General features: G+C 38.6%; 1 protein-coding gene across 2 annotated transcripts; it reads right to left on the reverse strand.

Annotated features, from left to right (window-relative positions):
- Window positions 1-996: 996 nt before the first annotated feature.
- On the reverse strand, window positions 997-10,386 carry LOC139958388 (uncharacterized). 2 transcript variants are annotated; one of them, XM_071955437.1, is made up of 2 exons: window positions 10,178-10,386; window positions 997-4,897 (listed from the first exon to the last, which is right to left on the reverse strand). In XM_071955437.1, exon 2 carries the CDS (start codon window positions 4,854-4,856, stop codon window positions 3,267-3,269), a length of 1,590 nt encoding a protein of 529 aa, XP_071811538.1. In that variant the 5' UTR covers window positions 4,857-4,897; window positions 10,178-10,386; the 3' UTR covers window positions 997-3,266. The 2 variants fall into 2 exon arrangements, with proteins under 2 accessions (XP_071811538.1, XP_071811537.1); XM_071955436.1 differs by lacking the exon at window positions 10,178-10,386 and adding an exon at window positions 9,091-9,482.
- Between the last annotated feature and the right edge of the window lie 535 nt (window positions 10,387-10,921).

A 10,921-nucleotide genomic window follows, 5' to 3' on the forward strand; every position in this document is an offset into this window, starting at 1 on the left:
TCATGCGTAGTATTATGTTCCCCTTGTAGGGAAATCGTGATACACACCTGACGTTGATCGCGCAGTCCCAGTCTCGATGCAAGGGGTCTGGGGTTGAGAGAGAATCAGTCGTTCGGTTGTTTGGTTTTTCGTGCCCAGGTTCTTTCCTGGGTGACTTTTCTCAAAAATAGCCACCAGTCGACCACTTCCGGTATCCACTAGCTTGTTGGCTAAGATCATGTGTAGTGTATGTTCCCCTTCTTGGGCAATCGTGATACACACCTGACGATGATCACACAGTCACAGTCTCGATGCATGGAGACTGGGGTTGAGAGCGGCTCAGTCGGTTGTTTGGTTTTCCGTGTCCAGGGCCCATGGGTGATTTTTTTTACATAGTAGCCACCGATCGACTGTTTGCTTTATCACTAGCCTATAAAGGCGATTGTGGTATTATCGATTATAGGGTAATGAGTATAATTGAAATCCTAATCCCAGATAAAAGAAGAAAACTGCAATTAAAGGAGTTGTTATTTAACCCGCATGACGACGTGAATTCACTGCTTCATTGACCCGTTAAACCGTCACAAAGTTCTTCACAAACCGCTGTGAAACTACGTCGTCCTAGCTGTCGGTATTCTACCGTATAAACTCTCTTTTTCTAACAGTTTTATAGACAAAATTGTAATGCATTGTAAACATATCATTTGGGTGGACAAACGTGAGTTGAGACCAAATCGTGTGGCAGGATCTGTTATGGTTGGCATACTAAGTAGGTCACGGGGACGGGGATGGGCAGGGGTAGATGAGAGGGTTGTAATCAGCCGAGACAATTTTCCGTGCTGTGTGAGCGCCCGAAATGAGTATTTGTCCTCTTTCTCGGCTAAACAGAAAATGCCAATCACATAAATAAAGAAAAATTGTGCCTTTGACCAACTCTATAACACAGAGTTACACAGTATGATTGCCTTCTTGTTCATGTATAGCGATCTGACAATGCTCAATTTCTCGATTAATTATACATAAGAATGATTCCAATGGGTCCGTTGGAAGGGCGATTCTGCCTAGAGCGGATTTTACACGATATAGATGGATCAGGATATACGTTCGTATGGATAACACGTACATAGGAACGTGCAAAACACAGAAATATATTCTAGTAGCCGGTATTACGTTATCAAAATCCGTTACGCGTCAGTGGTAAACGTTTAACAAGTGTGAAAACGCCTTACTTATTTGGGTTTTTTTTTTTAAGCATTGGTCATTTTTCCTGTCAAAAAAGAACCAAGATATACTATAAATATTAGAAAGGTTCCAAACAGTACACCCCGGATTACAATTCCTGTTTTCTCTAAACTGACGTATCATTGAACGGGTAGTTTCTTTCGTTGTCATGGTTGCATGTTGCTGTTATCAAAGGTGATAGATTCATTGTCATGCGTTCATATCATACAGTTTATGCAAAAACAAAATTCAGCGTTATTCCACCTAAAATTGACCAACCCTCAAACCAAAATCGTACCCCCAAATAGCTACTCTTACAACCATAGAAACTAAAAATAACATTCCCTCTTCAGAGATAGTCAACCTACTAGCCTTGGTGGTCGAACAAAAAACATGAGTCTCCGAATAGGCCAAACTAAACTTTTAAAAAAGAAAGGTATGCCACTGTCTCGGCAGTCACCCACTTAAATCTTCAAATAACGATAGAAGAAGTACACAAAACATTCCCCCTCAAATCTTAAGTTTATCTCCATTATCTGATGGTTAATAATATTTCCATTTCATTTCATTTTTCATTTCATTTATTTGTTTCCACATTCAAAATATATAACACAATAATAGAAGAAAATGTATGTGACAAGTGGAGGAGGTCTGAGAAAGCCGAGGCTCTTACGAGGCAGACCCCCCCCCCCCCGTACAAAGACAATAAGAAAAGAAAAAAATGAACAATGCATGCAATAAAACAAAGGTTGCACACACAAATAAACCATGTAACTGTACTTACGTTACATAAGATAACATTATACAATTTAAAGAATTATCAAATATGTAATGACAAAAAAAGAAAAAAGAGAAAACCCTTCATCTTAACATTAATAGCATTGAGTTCCACAATTTACCAATTTTCTTGAAATTATTATTCCTTGTAAGCCCCACAATGTCACTATCATTGCTTACTATATTCATCCTGGCTCTCCCCTCCATGAACCAATCGTTCCTAAATGTATGGATAAGAATACTATTGTAATAAGTGACCTCAGAGGAACCCCAAATGAACTTTGGGTGTACCAAACGTTTTACATATGGTAAACAGCTTCTTAACATTATTGACTTTCGTATGACTTTCGTATTATCACTTACGTATTATCACTTTCGTATTATCACTTTCATATTATCACTTTCGTAATATCAACACTAATACTACTACCAGAACCGACCCTAGGAATGACAGACAGGAACTTTTAGACTATGTGATTACTAACAGCTATCTAACCACCAAGGCAAGTAACCTTCTATTATTGCTGATACAGGATTTAGTGACCATCATATTATCTTAACAAGTTCTTCCTCAAACCAATTTGTTCGACCAACAACTACTATCGCTTAACTAATAATACTCTAACTCTTATCAAGTCTAGGAGGAAGCTTAGAAGAGAGGACAGTACTACTAGAGAGCCCAGACTTACGACTAGCACTAATCAAATTGAAGACGAAATTAACCCTCATTCATCACCAGGAATCAAATAAACTAACGACAACCTGTATCGATATCGCCTGCGAAAAAGATCTAAACAACACCCTTCTCATCGATCCCTTTATCCAAAATTTCCTTCTTAAATATATAATTAATAAACCTGCCCCCAAAATACTTCAAATTATCCCTAGATAAACTAGATATTTTGAACTGGGAGGAGACTTCGGCTCTGACAGAGGGAGGGGGCCCTTGTTTAGGAACCCGGTGGCTAGAGGGCTCGTGAGTAGAACTCCGGAAGAATAGTTCTCTTCCAGGGAACAGTCCAGCCACTGGGAAGTTTTTTTCTTTTTCTTTTCGTAGCTTAAAGTATCATCCCTGGAGGGTAGGGTTGCCAGGTCTGGAGCAGCCTCCCAGTTTGTCAGTGTTTAAGTGTCCCACGTAGTTTTGAAAGCTTCCATTCTGTGTATATTGCTTTTTGAGGTATCTAGTCCTCCACTGACGGCGAATCCTTGATCGTCAATTCTTTGAGAGGGGTATATGGACAAGGAGGAATACTCCCAACAGTCAAAATGAAACTGCTGAAATTGTAAGTTCAGAAAAGTTTCACGTTACAACTCCTCACACTAACGGAACCGGATTGGGTTTGTTCTGTACCTACAGGTTTCAACTTGAGGCATTCCGCTGGACACAAAGAACCGTCCCAAACCTCTTGTTTATCCGAAGATGTTTCACGAACACTTTCCGATACATAACAAGTTAAATCTGGAATAGGTTTAATATGAAAAGGTAGTAAAGATGCCGGACAATCCTGACAAATTTTAAGTTGTCTGGGAAACATTATTTTCGGTTTTGATGTAATTGCCTTCAACCAGGCGTCCTTCCCTTCTGGTGCTATTACCTTTCCTAATAACATCTGAGCTATCATTTCTGTTGGATTTCCACAGACTGTCATCTCACCGTTTAATTCGTTGCACCATCGATGAGTGTGCCCTGATTTTATGAGCGGAGCTGACTGCGTGTTGTGTCTCATTGCTGATATTAAACCAAATCCGTCGATCAACTGAATGCGACTGTCCACAGATAACAAATTCTTCGCCAATTTGTAACTCTTTGCAAGACCATCCTTAGTGTAAAGGTTGGTTCTTATAACGACGAAATTATATAGAGTATAAATAGTTCCAGACCAAGACGGGGGAATTGCTTTTAGCAGTAATTCCAAATGATTAGTTTCCCTTATCGGTATTACGATAATGTTAGGCCATTTATCATGAGACTGCGCGAAGAGGTACTCGCTGAGAAATCGGATACCATCATCGAAATAATCGTAATCCCCTGACTTCGCTATCTTTTCGTCGTGACAGATTATCTCAGCTTTTCCATCTTCACCCATCTTCAAGTTTCCAACAGTTACAATACGAAAGTCCTGATATAATAACGTTAAGTTTCCAACCTCTACATGTGCATGGCCCCAGCATTCCCTGAAATCTGATTTAGTTAAATTATATTTTTCTTCTTTTGCGAGCAATAAGTCGACAAGAGAAAAGAAAATACCTCGTTCAATTGAGGAACCCAAAACGGCAATTTTTTTAGGTGAGGTCATTTCCGCCGCCATTGCGAGATCCTTTGTGGTAAAAATATCAAAACTACACCAGTCTGGTTGAAAAACCCATCCGCTACGTAAAACTCCTCGTTTGAGACCTGCTATGTTTCCAGTTATCCATTCGCCATCGAGCCAAGAGGGTCGTGTTAACTGCATAGTCTGACAGGAGGGCAACTTATCAGCATTTCTACCGAGCTGAACGGCGTAAACAGGATCACCTTCCACTACAAGACGAAAGGGACTACCTGGAATCTGTAATTGAGCATTTGCATTGATCTCCTCTACGAAGAGGTTGTACAAACCAGGAACTTTGGGTGTATACGTGAAGGTCATCAAGGAGCCATCGACTGAAAAGTTTAGATGATTTGCAGCGAAAATGTGATTTTCTCCTACTGCTAAAACACTCAATATTGTTTTCTGGATCAGCACATCTTTGTCAATTTCAATAGTCAAACTAAAGAGTTGACCAACTTGTGCGTTCAACTTGAGTGAACTTGTATTAGGATACACGCGACATTTACTTTTTTGCTTGGATTTCTTAACCAAATGGCTGTCATGTAGAATAGGACCGGTTGAACCCATTGTGACGTCATATAGTTCGGAACGCGGTATCACTTTTAAATCTGATAAGAGAAAAGTTAAACTTGCATTAAACATGTAATGTGATATCGGTTATTCCGATATAATCAATGACTCTAAACAAAATTACCCATAGGTGGATGCCGGCAGCAGTGAAGTTCAGCCATCTTACAGTCATCAGTATTGGTCTTAAATGCGATAAAATTCAAATAATGGCCAAGCATGCTCCAACTTCATCAACAGATCAAGCTTTCACTAAGACCCTCAAAATATTGTTCCTCACTGAAGCATTCAATTGTCTCAATTCAAACCCTCAATGCCAATATCAATATCAATGTCAATAATATAACTGATACAGAACCACCAGGAAGGAAATCTTGAACCCTTTAGCAGTTTTTAAGATGCTCAAATTTGGTGTCAATACTGATGACCTTGAAAGTGACGAGTTGACTTGTTTACATTTACCTTAATTTCAGAAGCTGAACTTAAGCAATTAATTCCGTTCATTACAATGAAATATGGATAAACATTGAAGAATGAAGTGGCTTTCTTTTGTATGATATTCAACAGTATAATGGCGCTATTGACGTTTTTCATTTCGATGAGAATCGTAACCGTTGTAGTAATGCAGGCGGATGAGTGTGCGTGTGCGTGTGTGTGTGTGTATGTGTAACACGCCCTGCCTTGTAAACACGGTATCTCAAGAGGTCAACGGTCATTTTTGGTCACCTGGGGTCAAATTGTGTAAACCTTATAAACACGATATCTCAAGAAGAGAAGCTTGGACCAACCTCATATGCAGTATGTAGATGTGACACATTGAGTTCAAGATCCCTATTGTTTTTTAGTGGAGGTCAAATGTCATTTGGGGTCACCTGGGGTCAATTTGCAAACCTTGTAAACACGATATCTCAAGAGGAGAAGCTTGGACCAATCTCATATTTAGTATGTAGTTGTGATACGTTAAGTATAAGAAGCTTATTGTTTTTGGTGGAGGTCAAATGTCATTTTTGGAGTCACCAGGGGTCAAAGTGTGGAAACCTTGTTTATAATCTACCGTATCTCCCACCGACCAGCCTGCTAGATATGTGCGTTACGCCTCATTAGAATATGGGAGACTGTTGGGCAATTGGAAATTAGCTTAAGAGCATCCGTAGATATGAATCAAGAAGTCTCGACCAAATCTCCATGGACTTAAGTGTGCATGTCGCTAACTTACATCGCTGCATATATGCCTGTGCACAAAGTTGTCTAATGAAACGTACTGTTTGTACATGCTTAATACATTGGAATGGACGATATCATTGGTGAATAATCGGTAATATATCTTTGCTTCCGTTGTTGAAGTTTTCCGTCGTATTTTGCAATTGTCGAGATTCAGTGCCAAATAAAATTCAGGTTTGGATGTAGTAACGTTGAGAAAAACACCAGGCGCCGTTTACGAAATTAACTGTCGCCTAGTTAAATGTTTTAGAGGCAAACCAGACGAAAAAAAAATTGGGGACCAGGGGATTAAATTCGCCCGGCGCCTGCTTAATTAACCCTTTGGCCTTGCAGTGTGTAAGCAGCAGAAAGTAATTTTTGTTAGACTCATTTACATCAACTCCGAGGAATATTTTGTACAAGAACCTTTATATCAATGGAAAGGGTAATAATTGTTCCTTTCATATCTGATTTGTTTCACTATTTGTGGGCTAATTATGTATGCAAAGATGCAAATTACCAATAGTAATAAGCATTTTGTTTTTGGTGTAAAATAGTATTATCTAAAATATTTCCTATCATTTGAGGCTTAAATTGTGGAAATTGGTTGAAGAATAACCAAGACACAATGATTGTCACAAGAACTGCAGATACACCCTTTCCCTGGGACCTACCTAATATACAGTACATAAACAATGCATGTTTATACAATACACTATATACAAGAACATCACCGTACCTGCATTGTCCAAATCAAGGGATTAGCGGCGCTATGCCGATATTCATTGCTTTACTTTTGTAATGACGCCTGTAAAGAACATATTTGTTAAATTTTTGAAAAGGGGTTTAGGGTGCGCGTGATATGATTTTTTTTTAATCAATGAAGAGTTTTTCAACTTTTTTTTCGGTTTTTGGACAGGTTTTTGACGATGATAATTCAAATGTCCTATATAGCCCTGATCTTTTCATGGTAGTTTTTTATGTGTTGGGCTTGTTCTAGAACTTTGAAGGTGCTGGCCTGTTTCTAAGTGGAGCCTAGATTTTGTTGAAAAGAAATGGTCAAAATGTAGAATTTTCACACTTTTGGAATGAAAACAGAATTTGTACCAAAAGTTGGGAAATAAACATCAATAGCACCCCCCCCCCCTTCTTAAAATTTAATGTACTTTTGAATAGATCTGTCTTTCAGCTTTATTCTAACACTCAAACCAAGCTTATAGCTAGAAGCTTCGGTTGGGAAGATACATATTCTTCAACGTGTTAAGTTTCTTGAGGCATAATCTGCCCAGAAAACGGTTAATGTACGGCTTGTATGTGTACCACATTGAGTACAAGGATAGTTTCCATGTCAGTCTTTATGTCTGTCAATGTGAAGATTGTCTGTCACATCTCAACGCTTTTTGCTGTATACTACTTAGATTGAAGTATGTTGTTCACCCCGGGCTATACACTACAGCCTAGTGTGTCACATTCGTATAAGATTATCATGTAGCATCACTGCAGTTTTCCTGTCTGGTTTGTATAAGCGTTATCATGAAGCCAAATAACCGAATTGTTTTTTTTTCCACTCTTGTATGTTCTTTGTCAACACCACCGTGCAGAAGCAGATGGACAATTTGTGCAACGTTAAATAACTGTAAATACCCAGAGATAAAAAGAATCAACCGGCCAATGGAAATGTAGAAGGTTGGTTTACTTTTTTTTAGTATTTCCCCTCAATGAAATCCTCAACCCTGCCCCATGATGACCATTGAAGATTATCGACTATTTTCGAGCCATCCGTTTTCAATGAGTGCTCAGAAGAAAATTACGAGGCGTGCACATGCCGCACCAGTTCATGATCACGTGACCAACACGTAACGTTCCCCACGCCAGTTAACGCCCCCTGCCCCTGTGAGGAAGCATTACGTTAGCATCCTACTACTTTCTCACACTACAGCGGGAATCATCATTACACTAGTTAAAGAACTTCTTTATGATTCAAGAGAACTACTTCCCATTTTGCAAATCAGAAATACCACATGCACGGGAAAGTCCGCTAAACAGCATTTGTAAAACAGCAGTTTTGAGTAAGTCAAGAGAATCTAATGGGGATTTGAACTTGAAGCCTATAATGTTTACGTGGGGGACACTCTATCCCCTACACTATACGGCCTCCACTTTGAATCAGTAACGTCGAGGGAAGAATTATGCCCAGAGGAATATTGGAGAGTAACCATAATATTTCTAGTAGTGGTGTTACAAGAGGGTAAAATGGAAGTGGACTTTTCGGCTATTTTCCATCGGTTTATTACGAACTATTCTGTAAGAAACTAATAGGCCAATTCATGCTTAAGTTGTTTTGTGCCGGTGTACTTGATGGTATGTATCTGTGAAACATGCACGAGGAAAACAGTGACATGTGTAACCATGCACCAACATGGAACATATATTTTATATTTTTCTGTTTAGAAATCGCTGTGATTCCGGGGGTTTTTCAGCCCAGATATGTTTACAATAATTACAATTGTCTCATCAACCTGATCCCATTAGAACTACACATTATTTTAATACCAAGCTATAAAGGCCTATTCCCTTCGTAGGCCTAGTCAGAATTCGTTACGGCCAGTATATGGGGTGGGGAAATGTGTCGAGTGTGCCGGAGGACGTAGAAAGAGTTCTAGAGAGAAAGGAACAGGAACATGTTCATGACGCTACATGAACTAATATGAAGGCATATTTGTTTGCTATTGTTTGCAGTGGAATAGCCTTTAGTGCTTAGAATATTTTACAATCTAAAGGAAGAAACTTGACTCGTGACGTTCGAACATTTTGCAGCACAAGTTAACTCGAAGCAAACCTGTGTGACGATATCTCGAAAACGCAATGCGGAAATCGCATGCAAATTTTTACCAGCAAGAATATATAGTAGATGTTCTTCTTTCAATGATCAACATAACTATCCTTTTCAATTCCCCAGTTTCGGGTAAATCCATCCACTCCGAAGTACTCGGACCAAACTAAGTAGTTTACAAATTCAACATCACATACATACCGTTTCCTGACTCTCCTACGTAACTAACGTCGCCGTCATGTGATCTGAGCATAGGTGATATTCGATTTGAGGAATCATACGATTGCGGAATAAATATTGTTGTCTCATTATTTCCTTTCCCTGGCAGTAATCCACAGTAAAACAGAAAGGTGGATAACACGAATATGTAAACAGAAAGCTTGAAGCCGCCAATTAATTTCTTCAATAAATTAGTCGCCATGTCATAGTCCTTATCATTTGTTATCTTTTAGTAAATCTTTTAGAAAACCGCTCTCCAGCAACAACAAAATAGAAGAAAAACAAGACAAAACAACACACAAATTACCAAAACGATACTGCTATCCCTATCCTAAGATTGATGTCGTTGCCTTTGATTTGAATCTTTCTGTGGGCTTCACAGTTAACACATTATATACATGTTGATTTTGTATATGTGCATTACGTTTATCAGTTCACGCTTCTTGTATAGATATGAGTATCTTGTTTCTACAAAGATTCAATAGAAGTGCCTTGAAGCTTGACGTGAAGTCCAATACGCATTCCATAACCTGCGCTATCCCTATATAATTATAGTTATATTATAACGTCTTCACGTGAAATACCGGCGATTTGCCTGCGACTAGTCTATTGGGCACATGATATAGGTGATACCATAGCCGAACGTCGTTCTTATTATCAAATGTAGCTATAAGCTAAAAAGCGGTAGTCTTGATCTTCCATGTTCGTTTGTTTCACTTTTTAACAAACACAAAACTATATATAGGCTAATTATTTATTCTCGGCTTGGTTGTAAAACACATACTTGATGGTCTTAGTATATTGACAGCAAATGTACTCAAAGGTGTGAAAACTATATCCTTAAGGCTTCAACCCTTATGATAATCATTCCTATACATAAATTAGATGAATATATGTGTTTTAGTGTTTTGGAGGAGGCAGTATAAAAAGAGACTAAACAATTGACAAAAGATACTTGCCCTTATTTGACTCCCAATGAAAATTAACTGAAATCTATGAGCTGGTAATTTGTGTGTGTGCGTGTTAGCACATAACGTCTTGATTACAAAGGTTGACCGTAACTACTTACCTACTTATATCAGGTAGCCAAACAGGCAGGATATATGGGAAATAGCTTGCTTTGACTGCTGGTATACAAAACGCAAGAACCATCTTCATAGGGAAATATTTATTAGAGACCGTATCATTTGATTATATCATCATTATTTCATGTATAGTTAGGTTCCGATCAAACATGTCTTTCATCCGTCTTCCTCGTCGATATCTAATTTCCAATCGTGCCAACCTGTTAGGGTTGCTAGGGAAACCAACTGACCCTCCTTATCGTGTTACAGATGATTTCTTTATGAAAACATAGGCAGATGACATGTTCGAGTTGTCGTAGCACGTACATGGCAAGCCATATGTGCAATAATTCGATAAACCGAGTTTATCGCCGTTAAACTCTGTTTTTCGATCGATAAACTGAGTTTATCAACTGGATAACCGTATTTTTTCGCGATTAACTCAGTTTATCAAGTGAAAAGCAGGGTTACCTCGATAAACTAAGATTATCGGCGATAAACCGACTTTATCAAATGGGAACTATGTTTTTCGCTCGATAAACTAAGTTTATCGATAATCCCTGTTTTATCGATAAACTCAGTTTATCGCTTATACAGTTGCATTTTAGATTTTCGAAGAGATTTCGAGTAAAGCTAGTCCTTGTTCAGTGCATACATTCACTAGATATTCGATGGTACAGTGATTCGAAACAATCCATGTCGATCGATTTTGATTGCTTTGACTGTCTTTGATACTGTGGTTGTTGTTC

Source organism: Apostichopus japonicus, chromosome 18 (assembly GCF_037975245.1).
Source record: "Apostichopus japonicus isolate 1M-3 chromosome 18, ASM3797524v1, whole genome shotgun sequence".
In the NCBI taxonomy this organism is placed as follows: Eukaryota; Metazoa; Echinodermata; class Holothuroidea; order Aspidochirotida; family Stichopodidae; genus Apostichopus; species Apostichopus japonicus.

Bases quoted from the DNA above. Each gene is read 5' to 3' on its own strand.
- LOC139958388 (XM_071955436.1), bottom strand. From the start codon at position 9,310: ATGGCGACTAATTTATTGAAGAAATTAATTGGCGGCTTCAAGCTTTCT. The intron at 4,898-9,090 runs GTATGTATGTGA...TTCTCTTATCAG, and splicing joins CGTAGGAGAGTCAGGAAACG to ATTTAAAAGTGATACCGCGT.